Source organism: Hetaerina americana, unplaced genomic scaffold (assembly GCF_022747635.1).
Source record: "Hetaerina americana unplaced genomic scaffold, ioHetAmer1.1.p SCAF_3, whole genome shotgun sequence".
NCBI classification, from domain to species: Eukaryota; Metazoa; Arthropoda; class Insecta; order Odonata; family Calopterygidae; genus Hetaerina; species Hetaerina americana.
The window spans coordinates 73506954-73526647 of NW_027286874.1; the positions used below are offsets into that span (position 1 = coordinate 73506954).

Consider the following 19694-nt stretch of genomic DNA (forward strand, 5'->3'; position numbering starts at 1 on the left):
CAATTTTCTCTGTTAAGAAGTAATGATAAAAGGTTAAGATCAAGGTAAAACTTGGAACAATAGGTATTGTGAACTGACGCTTAGAACCCTGGTTTATTTGAGGTTCTTCCTTTATCCATCTACACAATTTTTTTCCTCTTATCTGTTTCATATCTATGCCACTTCCTAAATTTGTTGCCTCTGTATTCTAGTCATAGTATTCCCTTAGGGGGAGTATCCTCTGGGACGATGCCCTCCCGAAACTTTAGGAACATAGCTATTTATCTAGGGATAAGCACTAAATATGAATATGCTCAGGACAGTAGGGGGAAAAATCAGCCCACCTCAAATAGGTAGCGCTTGATAATTCCGAAAGCGTTCCCGACCATTAGCACTCGGAGGTAGAGAACCTCTGATTCCCACAATCCCGATAGGTACTGGTACCATTACTGGCCCTCTACATCCCAATTTCACCACCTTTATATTGTGTGTCGACCGCAAAGCACCAGCACTTCCTGGGAGACTTACTTTCCAGTAGACTTCTTCAATCTCAAACACCAGATACAACAGTCTGTTTTATGCCGTTGAAGATCTGTTGCAAATATGCAGACTGTTCCTCTTCGTAAATATTTCACATCATAATGTCCCAACAAAAATCTGAGATTAGTTATCTCTGTCGCTTAAATTACAAAATAAAATCTTTGTAGAAATTGTGTGATATATCTTAGTTCTCCACAAGTTCAAGCTTTGGCCATTTAGGAGCACATAAACTTACTCATCTGCATATATTAAATTCACCTGCTCCCTTTACTCCCGTATCTTCTCAGTTGGAAGTGGGCCAAAATGCCTTCCAGCACCCTTGTTCATTCAGGACTTCAAGTTTAAAATGCAATATTATATAACAATCTCTCTCTCTCTAGAATCCCATGATATTATCAAAACTTATGTTAAAAGAAGCCATTTCATAAGTTACAAAACATGAGTGATATGAATGAACAATGTATTTAAGACTTAATTGGGATTTTAGGCAGTAATTCAACAAAATATTAAATCACTGTTGCTTACAACTGACTCACCACAGCGATAATGGCAAATTTGTAAGAAAGACAACCATTTTCTATCCCTGATGCAGGAAAATGTACTTAATTGCATTTCTCCGGTCTTTCGGCTTGGTTTAAATCAGTCACCATGTCAGCATTGTGCTACTAATATACAAGGTCTTGTACAGACTAAGTGAGAGCAGCAAATACTTGAAAATCATCTCAAACATTTTTGATATTTTATTCCAAAATCCAACATGTCATACTTATTTTCGACTGGCTTTCATAATACTACAATTTTATGACAAGTTAAGGCCCCATGAGGAAAATTTATTAGTTAATATATTTTAAAGCAGCATACAATGCATCTTGTGCCTCAAAATATCACTCTTACAGTTAAAAGTCAAAAAAACATCAAAATCTAAAAGTATAAGAGCACTATAAAAGTATGCAATAAAATTTACAGTTTAAATTGCCTCACTTTTAAAGAAAAAAAAGTCCAACTACCACACACAAATCCCATGTCCTAAAATTAAGGTTGGCATTTCAATATTAGAAAATAACATGATAGAAAAACAGATAATAGCACAATTCAAAGTTGTGAAAACAATTTTTTATCCAACTTATCATAGAATGATGCATCAAAGTCTAAAATTGTCCAATCCAATTACTAGAGATCACACACGAATTACATCACAGAGATTTAGAGCAGTGCTTATACTAATGAGTCAATTTCATACCGTGGTTGGACTTGAAACAGTTACAGTGAAATGCAATCGAGAAAATTCTACAAGGGAAGTGTAGATGAAAACATTTGGTAAAACTACCGAAAACATTCAATGTACGTGATAAACTGACAACAATTAAAATATTTTGTAACACCATAACAACTAAAAAAAAGTACACAGACTAGATCATCAGTAATACATAAGTTAATTTTCCCTCCTGAGTTATAGTCACTAAATTACATAGCTTGGAATAATGATATGCAGCATACAACATATGGGATATCATGACAATGCTTTCAGGTAACAATTTAACTCTTCATGATACACTACATATCACTTGATCATTTCAAAGTTGAAATATCAGTTTTCTGTGGGTACATTACAGGCTAATGGACATTGTGTCACGCCAAAGTAAATTTTCATCAACAGAGCAATTTGTAAATAAATAATCATTCCAGAAAGTCATCACTAACTTGACAAGCAACAGTGATCCACATAGGAATGTTGGACAAAACTGTATAGGCAGAGGGAAATAAATATTCAGAATTCTACTCATCAGCTAAGGCAACTCCCATCACCTTCATTATAAGTTACTCAAGGCAAGTTGGAAAATGCAAGTATATAAATATGCCGGACAACGAGGAAACCTGATAGAAGTCTTTTTCTTAAAATGCATTGTGCTTCTTACTTATAAAAATATTATAAAATAATTAATTTAGAAAGGGCCTCCTATGTACTGTCCATATATCACACAACAGGTTGGGAAACACCACAGAGGGTTATTGTCAGTCATTTAGGATTTTCGTAAGACAAAAACATTGTAAATATGTTCATGGTCAGATACCACAAATTGACCATTATCCCAATTAACAACAATCCATATTAGCTTAAAGTTTAATGTTTAAGGAATCCTTATGATTTCATGCAAAGTACTAAGCTATCATATCCAGCAACAAACATTGTTAAGTTACAAGTCAAAAAAAGGCTAAAGAGTTAATGCCAAATAATAAAATGATACTACTGTTATGATTCTAAAAATATCCAGCAAATAATCAGTACAAATCTAAAAGAAAACTCAAATTATATAAAATCAGATACAAGATACCATATTTTTTTGAAGAAGGAAATACTGCCATGAATCAGAAATTTAAACTTGAGAAAAAGACTAACTTTTGTTTAGCATTGCAATATTATGGTACCCGCTATTGTATTATTATTGTATTACAGACATGTTGTGTTGCCAACATGTGTATAAGATGTACAATAAGTGAATCATAATATTAGTAAAGAACTGATGAATTACTGTAAAATAATACCAACTCCACAAGATAGATTTAAAACATAGAATTGGATATATTCCACAAATCTACAGCAGAAATTAAATTTCTTCCTCAAAATCTAATGATGTAATCTGAGGATCAAGTATTGAGATAAACGCAAACTCCTTGCAGACATAAGCATTGGTGGAAATTTCTATACTCCTTCAGTGACAAAAGTAATAACAATATTTTTTTAAGATTCCCAGTAGGACATGAGTCACAGTTCTCATAACCCACTATCCAGATCGTGAATAATTTAGAATAATAGCTTTCTTTTACAATCACTCAACTAGTGTGGAGGATGGAGTTAAAATTTTGAACTTTAACACCCTCAGACTTAACAATTAGCCAAACACTGGCACGTTAATTCCTCAATCATCATTTCATTCATACACAAACTTGATTCACATGCATAAAGAAGTATACAAAATATCACCTCACCCATAATTCACATCACTGAACATACAAACTTGATACAAGATGTGTCCACTCCACTCCATTACACCACTCAAAATGCTCAATTCTCAAACAAGAGCACAGGGTGCAAATCACAGTCCATTTATGTGGCAGTGTGCAGTCATCTAACAAACAATGAGGCCCCACACTTTTGTGTACAGTGTGCGTCGAAGTTCACAACCACCACGAGGAATATCAACCCACACAAAAGTCAGCAGAATGATATGAAGTGGAGGCAGTGCTTGGAGTGATGTTGACATTCCCTATTGATGATGATCCCGCTAATGACTTAACACTGCTTGCAGGTGGGGTGAGTAGGGCCAATGATTTGGCAGGTGATGATTCATCGGTGTCTCTGCTTGACGTCGGAGACGAAGACGTTGAAAGAGTTAAAACTAATGGAGGAGTTGCAACTTTTGAGGAACTCAACCTTGACAGTCTTTCCTGGGCCTTTTCCTGAAGAGGAAAAATTTACCATGAGAGATACAAATGACAAAAATAATATTATTTAAGAGCTTCATTTGATTGTAAATACTAGAAACCACACAATGAAGTCAGCAGCCTCTAGCAGCACAGGTGTGCTGGGCAGGATCCTTATGTTTCATCTGACACAGACTTTCATCACTATAAACGTATTAAAGGGTCAGTATGCATGAATGTTCAAAAGTGTCAAGCCTAATTGCAGAAGGTCCAGGAATTTATCACACTTGCATCTTTTTAGCCAAATCCAATTATGCAAATGATTGGGAAACCATAAGTGTCATAGTAACTATTGAAAAAAAAAAACCACAATAGTGACTTTGAATTTGGAATTTTACATGTTGAAAAGAAAGGACTTAGATTAGACGCTTTAGAGCAGCTTTAATTTTAAAAAGTGTATGCTTCAAAGAGAATATTGTTCATGGCCTTTTGTAAACCTCCCACTCCTCCTCCTACACCTACCACTACTCGACACCCATGCTAATGCTGGAAAAATCCCTCTACTTCCTCCAAACTCTCCCTCGACCTCAGAGATATTTCAAGGACTTATTTAGGATTAGGAGTGCTCCCCTAAGTGGACTTCTTCCCGCTTTCTACCCTTTCCTCCTACAATCATTGCTCACTTCCCACCTCAACCCGAGTGCAGCATATATACAGGGTTCGTCCGGAAAATAAGTGTACTGAGCTCAGGGAAAAAAAATTATTACACTTTTACATATCTTAAGCTAATATTCCTCAAAATAGGACCCTTGTGAGTCGATACACTTGTTCCAGCGGCGTTCCCATTCCTGGAACGCTCCCGTGAAGGCATCATCGGGAACCTCTCGAAGACACGTCGTCACGGCCTCTTTGACGGCGTCCAAAGTCCCGTATCGCGTTCCTTTCAAACTCCTCTTTATCTTCGGGAACAGAAAGAAAATGTGGATCATTTTTGCAGTGATCCGAAAGTTGTGTCGCGATTTCCAAACGATTGAGTCTTTCTATTGTTTCAGGCTTCACTTCGTGGAAGTAATTGATATCCATTATTGAATATATTCGCAAAGCTAGTATGGCATTACAGGCGAAACTTTACTTAAAACTTTCGGTGAAATACAGCAGTGCATCTCTGAATATTCTCTTCAATAGCAGTTGCCTCAAAAACGGAGTGTTCCCAGCGTACGTCCAGGTTCGTGCCACTTCGTCGTCCACAACGGCCATCAGAGCGATACGCAAGGCGAAAATCCAGTGGTTAAGGGAGGAACTGAAACTGTGGTATGCAAGAAGGGATTCCTTTGCACATTATTTGTTCTGTCTGCACGTAGAACTTTGCTCTAAGTTACATTTTGCGGAATGGATTACATTTGTGGATGGTGTAAAAGAACTAGTGAGTAAAATCTCTTCTCGCAAATATGCAACCCAGGGGAAAAAACTGAGTAACCTTATTAATAGTCCACCTCAAAATTACCAGTGCACTACTAAAGAAAACGGTCCCCGCACAGTATCGAAATTTGTTCCGGCCGCAAGAGTTGTCAACCTTAGTCATCATACGTTCACTGAGGAGGAGAGTAATATCTTAAAGAAAGGGTTGAAGTTTGCTCCCTCTAAGAAAGTTTCCGAAGCCGACATTAAAAATCTAGCCGCAGATTGCGAGGTTGCCCTTCGGAACCAATCTCTGGCTACCAAACACCAAGTTGCTGAAATCATCATGTCCTCATTGAAGGAAGCAGTGCCAACAACAACCCGCTTTTCCAGCCTTCAGCAACATACGTCCACCCTCCGACGCCTGAGGAAGACTATTGGCAAGGAAGACCTCATCATCCAGAAAGCTGACAAGGGATCTAGTGTCGTAGTGTTGGATAAACGAGTGTATGTGGAAAAGTGCCTTGAGTTCATCAACAACAATCCTATTACTCCGTTATCCAAAGACCCAACCGCGAGTTTCCAAAGTGAAGTGAAACGTGCCGTGTTCAAGTGTAAGCTTTTAAATGCTAGGGAAAAATTTAGTTTAATCCAAATGAACCCCTCCGCCCCCAGGTTGTACGGACTCCCCAAATTACACGAAAAAGCCATACCTATTCGGCCTGTCATCTCAGCTGTGTCCGCCCCTTCACACCTTCTGGCACGAAAATTAGACGTTTTGCTCCGAGATCTCACAGGTTTTAAACCTAAATATGGAGTTAAAAACTCTATAGAACTAGCCCGAAAATTGAAAGATATTGATGTCCCGGAAAAAGCGAGGCTAGTCTCCTTCGACATTAGCAATTTATTTACTTGCGTACCAATATCGGAAACTTTGCTTAGGGTGGAAGGACTACTCAAGGATTCCACCATTGCCCAAAATATCTCAGACGAATTGGTCCCCCTCATCAAAATGACAGTTAACCAGAATTATTTTAGTTTCAACCACACCCTTTACAGCCAAACGGATGGGTTAGCTATGGGTTCCCCACTGTCCCCCTTCCTAGCCGAAGTCTTCCTCAATTCTGTAGAAGAACATCTTTTTAATGCTGACAATCAGCATAACAATAACGTGGGCTATTGGTTTCGTTACGTGGACGATATACTATGCCTATGGACCGGAACCAACCGACAGACTCCTTCCTTAATTTCCTAAACACTCTTCATCGGAATATCTCCTTCTCCATGGAAAAAGACGTCAACGGCACCATCAACTTCCTCGACTTCACAATCACAATTAGGGATAATAGACACGAATTTGCAATTTATAGGAAACCCACATATACAGACCATATAATTTCTAATGATTCCGCACACCACTTTTCTCACAAACACGCAGCCCTCCACTCCATGATCCACCGCCTCCTACACATCCCCCTTTCCCCCAAAAACTTCAAAATTGAACTCGTGAATATCACTAATATAGCTACCAACAATGGTTTCAACCCCAAACTAGTTGACACATTACTACGGAAAAAACAAAAAGCAATGGCCATAAAAAGCATTTTCGTATCTCAGCCCGCAGTATCTAAAGATTTTAAGTGGTGCTCGATCCCGTTTCTGGGAGATCTTTCATATAGGATTTCCAACTGCCTACCCACCTCACTCAAAGCAGCCTTCTACCCACCCATAACCCTCTCCAAACTTCTAGCCAATGGAAAAGACACCCAGGATAGCCTTCTCAAATCAGGCATTTATAAACTGAAATGCGAGGATTGCAACAGCGTTTATGTCGGTCAGACCGGCAGGAATATCAAGTTACGAGTCAAGGACCACGCAAGGTGTCACAAAAATCAGAATAACAACTCTCTCTTCGCCAAGCATTTACTAGAATTCAACCACAGCAGTGACTTTGTCCCAGAGATATTACACACACTCCCAAAAGGATTAAAAATGGACGCTCTCGAGCAATTAGAGATTAGAAGGCACTTGGTGAACCCCAACACGACACTTTGTAATGAGCAATTATTCCCATACCCCTCCCCACTCCTCTCCGAGAAATTAGCCTGGAAATGGTCAAAACAATCCATCAACGCACCTGCGAGCCCCCACCCCTCTCAAATCCTTCCAACCCTCCCCGCCCCCACTCTGTCCTGAGGGTATATATGCTTGCTCTGTCTGTTTTGCAAATTTGTACCTGATGATGCCGCAAGTCGGTGAAACGCGTCGTGCCGTATAATAAAATCTGTGGAAAAGTACGAGTCTTTCTTTCTATTTCAATAATGGATTGAGTCTTTGATCATCACTGAGCACTTTCGGCACCAACTTTGCACAAATTTTTCGCATCCGTAATTGGTGCCTAATAATCTCGTGCACTATTGTTTTTGGCACATTACACTGTTCTGCTATCATCCGAACACTAAGACGACGATCAGAGTTCAGTACATCGCGAACTTTTCGCACATTTTCGTCGGTGAGTGTCGTTGATGGGCGTCCAGGCCGTGGTTCGTCGTCGACCTCTTCTCTGCCCTCCACGAACATCTTGTGCCACCGACAGTTTCGGTAGACGATTTCCCAAGCTTTACCGCAAATTTGATGGAAAAGCGCTGCTCCAAAAACTTCGGCATCGCGTTCCGTGACGTGGGTCGAGCGTGGAGGTTCGCGTTAACAGAGCTCCTCACTACACCACAGCTCAGAGCCGACTGCCTTTTTCAGCGTCGCTTGCCAACATACCCCCCTCCAATCGCAGCCCGTCAGAGCGGTGCTGGGCGCGCCTGGAGCGGCGGGAAAAAATCAGTACACTTATTTTCCGGACGAACCCTGTAGATGGATGTCTGTAAGAGTTGTTATCTGAAAGTGACGTTGAATATCGAAACCCGGGTCGTATTGAAATAAATTTTCTGTGAAATCACAAAGTTACTACTTTTTCATTTCTCAAGTGAGGTCTATCATACCTGCTTGGAGGTAAAGAAAACGACATCTCCAAATGAAAGAATGGCAAAACATGAGAGAAGCCTCAAAATACCATGCTGCTCTTCATTTATTTGTACCTTTAGATACCTAAACATAATACAGCTATGAAATGTCATTCTTAGTTTAATCGTCAAAGAATGAATACTTCAAATGGTTCGTTCAGCTTGTGCACGGCATGGTGGACAATATGACCTTAAGTGGAAAAATATTCATAGGTGGTAATCACATGAAATTAACCCACTGTTGCCAATTCAAATGAAATGTTCCAATTTCTGGAAACTTAACCTCAACATTACGTCCAGTACTGTGTCAACATCTCTAAAAACCACCAGTTCTAGAGACCTCAGTCAAGGGTCTATGAGGTAGCAAAATAAAATTCTCTGGCCATATCTAGGAAGTCAAAAATAAAACCAAGACTCTCCTAGGCCTCATATACCACTTAAGAGAAATTAGATATCCCTATGCACTAAAAATCACACACTTTGACTATTGTTCTTCATATTATTTGGCATTTTTCTTCCATTTACTCAATGTCAGCGCCATCTCATTACAAAATTTTACAGTGGTAACTTTTTTTGATAAAAGGGAAACAAATGAGCCCCTAACAATTGGATGATATGCCCAATGATGCATTGTCTTAACTCGCCATATGTAATCTCCCCATTGACAGGCCTTAAGCATACTCAAAATTCATTTATATAATATTATAACAACCCATTAACACTCCTTACTATGCACATCCATTCCAAGATTATCACTTTTGTTTTGTATCTCTCTTCTCTCCTCAATTCACCTCCTGCCAGCATTTCTCTTATTTCTTTATTATCATACATCTTTACTATCCAAACAATATCTCATGTTGACTAATGTTGAAAAAACTTAGTAAAACTTATTAGCTTCTTAGCTCTAATAATCTTATTTTTCATGTGGAGTTACAAAGTTTTGTTTTACCATGATTCATAATGGAATCATTCCACAAAGTTACGCCTGAAACTATTCATACTATTTCATAACTCTGATTAGTAATTAGAACACACTATTTCAACATTTGCTGATATTTTGCTACCATTGTCCTATTTCATGTTTATGCGTGGAAAACATTTCCAAATAAAGCAAAAGAAAATAATAGAAATGGAAAGACAAACTTGTGGAGCTATCTACACAAATTAACTCTATTGAACTAAGTCAGGATTGATGCTTGTTGCATTAGCCTGAGAATCAGAGTCCATTCTCAAGTTAAAGCAACAAAAAAAGGTTTCAATGCAACAATTTCAGAGCGTAAAAATCATTCGCCTTGACTGGGACTCGAACCCAGATCCCTCAATATCCGGTCGAGTGCTTTAGCCACTTAAGCTACCGAGGCGTCCTCTTAAACTCTGGCACATTAGCGGATGACTCCGTTAAAAGTTACTGTTGCGGCATCTCCCGCAGTTTCTTTGGAATTTGTCAAAGGGAAAACACCATACGTGTTTAAAGTTGGCTTTAACCTCGTGGACAGTGGCGCCTCGCGCACGACTACAAATGCATGTGACATTGTATGTACGGTATTTCGTCATAACATCTAGTTCCTTTAAAAGCCCCAAAATTTCAGAGTTTAAGAGGACGCCTCGGTAGCTTAAGTGGCTAAAGCACTCGACCGGATATTGAGGGATCTGGGTTCGAATCCCAGTCAAGGCGAATGATTTTTACGCTCTGAAATTGTTGCATTGAAATGCACATTAGCGGATGACTCCGTTAAAAGTTACTGTTGCGGCATCTCCCGCAGTTTCTTTGGAAAAAAAGGTTTACTCACTTGAAATCATCAAAACATTGCACGATTTCTCACGGAAAAACTTTAACATAATAAATGCTTAAGGATGTAATGTTTCACAATGCAAGGAAAAATAGCCTAATTGAAGTGGAAGTCTTCACACCCATTGCCCTGTTGCCTGGCATGTCTAAAATTATTCAGTTGAAAATCCAGGTTCATTAGGTGAGCTAACTTTTAATATATCATAATATTATGCTTTACATTGAGTTTTTTTCTAATAAAATAAACTTAAGAGAAAAACTAACTAAAGAGTTATGGGTAACTAAAAGAGTTGAACAAAACTTGTTAATGTTTAACTTATTCACAACCAAACCAAACAAAAATGATTTGGAATTAAAATTTTTATTATAAAATGAGGGTATATATGGCCATGTAGTGTAGTATATGCAATAGGTGGAAGAGAAACCATTATTCCAAGTTTTGCCAAATTTCAGGACTAAAGAAGAATGAATTGTTCAAGTTATAAAATGATGAAAAAATGTATTTTTCAATTTCTAGCCCCTAAAATGATTTTAAATTGTAATATGTCTTCTAGGTATAAAAATATAGACTATATACTCAACATTACAGTGATTCCATTGGTCAATTAATAATAAGGCTTATCATTTCTCTTCCAAAAGCAAAAATTATTCACTACACCACAACTGATAAACATTTTTCACACCTTAAATATACCTAATAAATGACAACGTCACAATCAAGTGAACTTTCTTACCAAGAGATCCAGATCCACTAGATGTGTTTGTATGTTATGAGAATCGTCCACAACCAGTCGAGGTATTGTTTTTAGGAGAGCGGATCCTCGTGTTCCCCCATCACCAGACGTGCCCAGGCCTAGTCGAGTCCACACAGATTCCAATTGCGCTGGTAACTGTGCCATAGCTCCCGACTCTTTCAGCTCTATGACAAAAGCTGACATCCAGTCAACACACAGTTTTATGTCAGCAAATCGAAAACCTGAAGAACGGAACAAATGGTTGAAAAGTTATCATTACCCAGAGAGACCTGGCCAAGATAGGGTCCACAGTGCTAATCTTGATCTATAATGGCCTTCCTTTCTCTCACATATCATCAAAGATTATTCTATAAATAACAGTTTATTTAGTATATTTAAAAGGTAATTTAACTTATATTGAACTCTGGGAGGGAAGGAGGCTTGACTTTTTCAGAGTAAGTACCTAAATCAAAATGAATGGATCTGATTTCAAATATTAGCAATGGAAAACACTTGAGGCAAAGTTTTAGCACACACCTGTTAAAGCTGCAATATGCTAGCTATGTAATTTTATCATCAATGGATTAAACAACAAGAGAGGAAAACCACAATAATACCGGATCCAATAAGAATATCATCATCTTATTCTATACCCACATGTGCACACAACATTAGTAAAAAGTAATTTTCAGCCAAATGTATTGAATCTCAAGTCCAATTTACAACCAGCATTGTAACGACCCCCATAGTTAAGAGGAAGGAAATTTTTCTGCAGTGAAACAGAGTAAATGGTACAAACAGGAGGCTTCCACAGTTCACCATTTATCGGATCACCTAGGATGAATATACTCATTCAGACTTTTCAGGATTTTAATTGATCCACCATGTAAGCTGTTAGTTGAAAAGGATAAAATGAAATATTGCTAACATCAAGTGTAACAGACAGGACTTCTGACACCCATTGATTATCCTCGCTCAAATGCACTGCAAATGATTCCTCTAAAAAAGCACACACTACTCATACAAGTAAATACAGGAACTTTCCACTTCATAATATATTGATTGTTTCAAATTCCTACTTGATATTAGTTCAATTCCCCTTTACAAACCACAGGACATGTATCCCATGAAATAAGCATGTAGAAAACTGCTCAGACTGAACAGAAGCCCTGGAATCTATGTGGCCATGTCCCCAAGCACAATGAAAACTAATGGTCATCTAATAACAGTAACAGCTTCATAGAATGAACGACATTATTAAGAATTCCTCTCCTGAATAAAATCAATGGTCCTGGCAGAATCAAGTCTTCAAGAAATACATGTAGCTGATATTTTAAAGGAAGTGTTGAACCAGACCCTGCTGAATGGAGTACTTCATAAACCATTCAATTACCATACTTTTTCCCCAGGGCATAGTTATCATATGGAAAACCTCAATGCAATAAATTTTCCCCATCAAGGGTTGCCATGTAACATATAATCAGTAATTTTAATTACCCTGTTCTTAATTTTTCCTCATTATTGCCATATCTATAAAAATAATATCACTACGTATGCCAATTATCTACAGAATTGAGGCTTTGGCATTGAATATAAATATTTAATATTTCCTCAAATAATTCAAACCTAATGTTGAAATTTTGAAGATCACCTACATGACAAAGACCTGCTTATGAGCATTTGTGTAGAATGTGCTATGCTGTCACAAAACAAGTAGCCTACAGTTAATTTCAAAAAGACATGGAGGAAACATCAGCGTATCTAATTAACTCAATCATTCTCTCCCAGACCGACCTGTTATTACAAATGGGTAAATAAGCAGAACTCACCTGAGACAGACAGGGCAATCTCCTTCGACAAAGTGTGGTATATTGTAGACGTTGCAATGACTGAGTATGGAAACTTAAGTGCCCCAGCATCCAGAGTGGCAAAATCTGATAGAAATGCAGCACGGACCAGGGCTATGCCAGGAAATTGAGGAAACACAAAGGTTGAGCCAGAGGGAGGCTTCAGTATGTTTGAAGGAGTATTCGGTAGGAAACTTCTCCTCCTACCACGTCTTCGACGAGAATGCCTCATTAGAGTCATCTCTCCCCTTTGCTTCCCCACTGATGAGCATTCAGCCACCATTTCCCTCTCCTGCTCTGCCAATTCATCATCATCATCTTTTGTTTCAGTCCCATCTTGGCCATAGAGTTGTAAGAATATTGTGAGCCAAGAATTTATGGTCACAGAAGACAAGTCCCACTTCAGAGCCTAAAAAGAAAACATCACATTCATTGCTTTGGAGAATTCCTTTGATTGCTATTACAATTTAATAAAAGTAATACTTTCCCATCATGCCTAAAAAATTATTTATTAGATAAAAATTTTCTTGAACAAGAAATCAGAGGCTTGCCAAATGGTATTCATATGTCCAGATAATATTAAAGCTAACTTATTTATAACATAATGAGATAAAAAACTAGATGGCCAGCATAAAACTAAAAAATATACAGAGAATGCTGAATATACAAAGATTAATGAAAGCATGTATCATAATGCAATTGTTCACATTAAGTTAAATTCACCTAGAATAAATGATAGCTCTGTATCTCATTTCCCCATGCACCTGTACTAATCTAGTACTAACCTTAAGTATTATCAGTTCCTTTTCTAAAATTTCATTTTCATCACAAGCACCATCTGTGACATATGCAAATTCACTTATCTTTGGTGGGTAAATCTCTTCCACTTTTGCAGCAATAAAAAGGCAGGTGATACCTGAAACCAATCAAGAGAGAAACAAGTCAACACCTAGTTTTCACACTATGGAAACACTATCGGCAGTAACATTGGGACTGATGGCAAAGAGATACAAGATACCTGGGAATAATATATCTAATTCTAGCCTTTTCCCAAAAGTGAGAGTAATAATCTTTTGGTGGCTCAAAATTACTCCTTAAGATCTAAAAAAATGAAAGCAGCAAAAATAAATATACCACACACCACCCACAAACTAGAAAGTAAGAATATTACGTTTTCATGATCTATAGCATATGTCTTTAATTCAAGATATAATTTTCAAGGATTTTCCAATGCTCATTAAAGTTTGACAGCACGCAAGATTCGCTGATTACCCTGAACAAAGTTTTTTTTCCTTTGATCTGAGAGCAAATTTATGTGATCTGCAACTATCTATTGACATAACTTAAGGTAAAAAGAGATGCCGATCTGAGGAACTGAGAACCTTAGGTATTCAAGCCCATGAACAGTACTAATTGATTTAAAAGTCATTTTAAAATAAAAGTAAGAAAGTCATTTTAATCAGCAGGGCACTCTTAAAACAAGAAAACTAGTAAGCCTTGCCTGTTATTTATTGCTGCTGGGAGCACCATTCAATATAAAAGGCCATTGGAAATGTTGGAAAATTTTCAATACAAAATACACAGCAAAGAAAAACAAATTGAACACCACAAAACAACATCTAAAATAATTTAAATAAAAGCATACCAATGAGTTGCAGCTGCTGCTTTGGAACATTCTGCTGATCGGAAAGAAACCGATCAATGAAATCTTGTGCCAAGTAATATGTTTCCCGATGAAGCTTGTACACCTCACAAACCTAGATAAATATAAATTCCAGTATATTGCAGTGGACAAGTAGACAAAAGCAACAGCAGCATTATCCTTAAGTAGTGAATGCATCAGCTGATGCGGGAGGACAATAGGATTTCATTTTTCAAACAGCCTGAAAGGGATAGCAAAAACTAAAAAATTAATAGCTTGCAGCAAAAAAATGACTTATCCCTGCTCTAAATGAACATGTGATTCAAGTTGCTTATGACTGAAAACTTACGATACAGGCTTGAAATTTGAAAGATTTCTCTATATTATGATTTATTATTTTTACATGAGATTTCCGAATGCAAAAGAAGTGCAATAATAACTTTACTTTAACTGTGCCATGGAATGGCTTCACATTAGGAGTTTTTTCCAAAGTAGAGATCTAACTTTTTCGAAGTTACCAAGGTCAAAAATTCACACTTGAGAATGAACTACATTATTACTTTGCAAATGTCAGGTTTCAGAAGAGTCACAGAGATGATTTCAAAGGTTACAGGAATGTCTTGGTACCAGCAACTTGCACAGCCTTCGGGTCAGAAAAAAATCACTGCTTTGAAAGTCAAGGTCAAAACATAAATGCAAACACCTAGCCAGGTAACTCAAAGAGACTAAAAGACTAGAGATATTGCAGTTGCATAAAAATCAGAATGAAAACTGCATTCTTTATGAAGTTTAACCAACCCACTGGAATTGGTGTAAAAGCTTGTATTGAGAGTCCCTTTGAACAAATTCAGGGATTAAAGCAACATAATTCATACTAAAGCCCATTACTAACTATCAACCAGGAGGAATTACTGTATCATTAAATTGACCCCAATGAACGCAGAATTTGACTATTATAGAGAGACAAAAATTTCGGAAAACAAAAAATATTGTATAACTTTCCCATGCATCTTGACTAACTCAAACAAAATTAATTCATTTCACCAAGTTTTCACAGATGATGAAATTAAAGGAAGTCAAAAATTAAAAGGTACATACTTCCATGAGCCAGTCCAGTAATATCGATCTCATCCTTGGCTCCAGAGATGGGTGGGTCGAGAAATAGTTGGGGTTTCTTAATGTACCCCAGTGCCTATCCTTTTTGACCAATATATCCCACACTTCACTTGAGTCAGCCCAATCCAAACCCGAAGGTAATGGCATTCTTGGAGGAGATCCATAGACTGTTTCTGAAGACAATGATTCCAACTGTTGAGTTTGAGTGCTAAGAGAAGGTGGGGTAAGCAGCCAGGGAGACAGAGCAGATGGTATTTCCTTGTCCGACCTTTATAAGAAGAATTGAAAATACATGTAAAACACCATAGGCCAAACCAAATTCAAATGAAATAATTTTCATCATTAAATATTATAAGCATAATATGTTAAAACATCTGTTTCACTGTATCACGTCCCTAGTGTCTCAAAAAGTATTCAGTCAGGAAAACAATCAAACCAATTACGCTCCCTTGAATCTCTGACCAAGAAAGGGAAAAACTTTAAAAAGATTATCAATTAACCATAGATCAGAAAGCAAATAAAAAATTAAGTAAATGCCATTAATCTGAACAGTACAAGTTGGATTAAATGCAATTGCTTCTAATGTACTTTGCAGCCAATTTCAGATATTTCCTACCAACCATTATCGTGCCTCTGTCTTTAATACCTCTTCCACTTCATGACCTATTCTTCCATTACAAAACCAACAACAGACTACTTCCAACATGATTTCCCGAACCATTAGTTAATTTTCAACGAAAAGTACCCCAAAGTTATAGAAACATTGTGTGCTGATGACACTAATGTAATAATATCAACACAAACATATCCCAGCCTTGTAGAAAAATCTAAGCCTGTCACACTTGCAATAAACAAGTGGTGTACAGAAAACCTTCTCGACTTAAATGTAAATAAAAGTAAAATAGTATACTTTACACGCAATAAGAACGTGTCAGATGACCTGCTGGTAAAACTCAATGACCAATCAATTGAGCATGCGACAGAATGCAAATTTCTAGGTATTTCTCTATGTGCAAATATTTCTTGGGATACTCGTGTGAAAGCCCTTCAACACAAGCTCAGTTCAACTTGCTACTTATTAAGACACCTATATGAAACTGCAAGTAAAACTGCACTACTCAATTTATACTATGGGGAAATTTATTCAAATATAACATACAGTATAATATTATGGGGATCAGCTGCTATTTCTCAAACCATCTTTAAAATGCAAAAGAAAGCTATTAGAATCATCACCAGGAAACCTAACTGCGAGAATCATTTCTTCTATGTATCTTAATTGAGCCTGTGTCTTTGCTCCTTTTTGATGTGCCTTATATCATGTACATATACCACATACCTGGTATTTTTGTATTGTGATCTCTGGGTAAATAAAAAGTAATAATAATAACTACTTTCATAAATGAAGAAGTAGTAGTTACCCAATTATGGCCATTGAACACTGAAAGTATGGTAATGTGCACTATGGATGGGAAAAGAAAAGGAGTCTTTTCACAAATTCAGGGCTCGCATATGCAAGGCTTCTAGCTGTGAGACATCTAACCTTGAATTAGAAGACCAAATATTGCATGGATTCGACCAGACAAGCGAGAGGATATTCACGCCAGTATTTCAGTCACCGAGTATTTATCTTTAGTGAGGGAGGCACGTAAAGCAAAAATAATTTTATTTGGCTCGGATAGAGGCCCAAGCATTAACGAGGTTTTCATAAGAGGTTGAACAAAATGCCTAATGCTAAGATATCATTATTAAATAAGTGCACATTAAGATAACGTCACTTCAAACACCCGAGGATTTGTACATAAAGCATACTGAAATTTTTGAAATGGCCAACAATCAATTAATTCCCTTATAATTGACATACAATCTCAACTTACTGGGATGATTTACAACTGTGTTCTCCAGTTTCCACATTGGGAGAGATAGATGGCTGCCCACCATCTGCATTTTCTTTGTTTGCTTCTTCCGATGTATCCGGATCTTCAGAAGTCAGTATAATTTCATCAACTACTCCCGGTTGGTCATCTTTCCCGATAGACAGACCATCCAATAACACCGGCTCAAGATCCGAATTTGCGTCCGTGGTACTGCTTGAAAGCACCTCCTCTGCTACACGTTGTGCCCATCGATCAGGAGATGACGACCAGGCAACCTAAAATGATAAAAATGTAACAGAAAATGGATTGTAAAAACATTCAATTTCATTTCATTATAGCTTGTAAATTTTAAATAATTGACGATAGAATTGAACTTTTTTGAAAATTTAATATTACCTCTACTTGGACCGCTTGTCTTTTGGATTCTTGCCATACTGCATCTTCATCCAGCTGAAATAAATTGAGGCCATCAATGAAAAATAAACTCAATAAATGGGGAATATTGATGATATGAATAAAAAATTACACAATTACTGCACAGTTATGAATAAATTACCTGGTCGTCTTCTCTGAACTTCCTCTTGCGGGTGCCCATTCCTGATGTATTTGAAGACCTAAGAAAGGAAATACATTAATTTTTGCTGATCAAGACTACGTATATATAACATTACAATATAATTTTATAGGATGATACCTTTCCCGCATTTTCCAAGTATCTTAAATAGGTCCTGTTTCCAACTCGGGCTGTACACAGCTACAAAAAACGAAGTTGAAAATTGTGTAATTATATAGACACAAAGGGATGATTTAGCTCATAATTAAGAAACCAAGAACATCCACTTCTTGCATACATCAAAATTTCGTAGAGCATCAAGTAATTTGGATACCATGAAGTAAAAGCAATTGATATTCGCAAATGACGTGTAACAGTTGGGCATGTTCTTTGGCGGTATAATTATCGCATGCGAGAAGACGACACAAAGAAACCCTGCACCTCTATAATGATGCAGATAAAATGAGGAATCAAAAAATTACTTTCTCGGCCAAGGAAGTCAATAAAAATAGCCTAGTTAGTTAAATAATTAGTAATTACCGGACCATCTAAGTCGGCGCCATGACCGCCCAACCGCGATTCGAGGCTACTGTTTGGTTAAGTATTCCCAGATAATATTGGACTGAAAAATAATCTTCAGCAAATAACCCACTTCTTCGGGAAGTAATAGATGACTGAATGATTCACCGAGAGGTAATCATAAAAACTTATCGAAGCCAAAACAACTTCGAAACTATGGCCACCGCAATATGCATAAGAATGCGCGCGAAAGTGAGCTTCAGAGTTTTATCGTATCAGAATTATGGAGAACATATAGAAAAAACTTCTATATTGCCATTAGGAATGAAATAACACAATTAATAGGAGCTTTCTACTCGTGTTGAGCAATAAACAAAAGAATACTCGCACGCTTAGTTTCCCGGGGACGTGGACTACATTAAGTATACCTTAGGTTCTTATTCTATTAGTTGCTATCAAAATATCAATTATGTACAACTTACTTTATTTTTTTCGAATCATATTCTCCTCGGATACCAATTTCAGCAACAAAAACCAATAGCAATCTCCTGAATTGTTCAAGCGTTGCATGCTACGGCGGGAAACTACATCACCGCCAAAACCAAAATAAATCGACAATTATACACGTACGTATGTACAATAAACGTGTAACTATCGATGAGCATCAACGTAGCAACAAGAATTCCTGGTCAATAGTCCATGAGACAAATAGCCTTAGCTGCTGAAATTTGCAAAGTTTGCCCACTACTTCCCGCTACGAAATCCTGCCTTGAAAGGTATACGAAAAAATAACTGCCCGAGGAGGGCGCTGACTTAACCAGGGCGTCGTAATCTCTGATTGGTAGAAAAGTTTTCGGTAGCGGTAGGGGTGGTCGGCAGCAGTCCCTCGAGTCCCCCTACATCCCCCCAGCTGTCGCTCAGCTGATCGCAGCGGCTGCGTGTAGGGCAGTGATCAGGGAGGCGGGAATTCACTAATTCCCGCCAAGATTATGGCAATTGAGCATCTAATGAGATTAAACGGGATGATTAATTTGATTAACTTCTGCTGTTCGTGTGCCTCAAAAACTGATCTCAATCAGCCGCAGCAACTATGATAATCTACCATAATTGGCGATTAAACCTTGGCTGCATATTCTAGGGTATTTCAGCTTAGCAAATATGTGTAACAAATTGGTATCTTTGTACACAAAATGAGCTGGTGTCCTGAGGTATATAAAAAATTAGATGAAATTATTTAATATGATATGAGAAACTTTGAATACT

At 37.5% G+C, this 19694-nt stretch overlaps 1 protein-coding gene across 2 annotated transcripts; it reads right to left on the minus strand.

Annotated features, from left to right (window-relative positions):
* Positions 1-1180: 1180 nt before the first annotated feature.
* On the minus strand, positions 1181-19167 carry CycE (cyclin E). Of its 2 annotated transcripts, none has more exons than XM_071587690.1 (11): positions 18914-19167; positions 18054-18113; positions 17916-17973; positions 17756-17809; positions 17360-17634; positions 15465-15750; positions 14370-14481; positions 13510-13640; positions 12707-13133; positions 10878-11119; positions 1181-3978 (listed from the first exon to the last, which is right to left on the minus strand). In XM_071587690.1, exons 2-11 carry the CDS (start codon positions 18062-18064, stop codon positions 3718-3720), a joined length of 1857 nt encoding a protein of 618 aa, XP_071443791.1. In that variant the 5' UTR covers positions 18065-18113; positions 18914-19167; the 3' UTR covers positions 1181-3717. The 2 variants fall into 2 exon arrangements, with proteins under 2 accessions (XP_071443791.1, XP_071443793.1); XM_071587692.1 differs by lacking the exon at positions 18914-19167 and adding an exon at positions 18453-18644.
* Between the last annotated feature and the right edge of the window lie 527 nt (positions 19168-19694).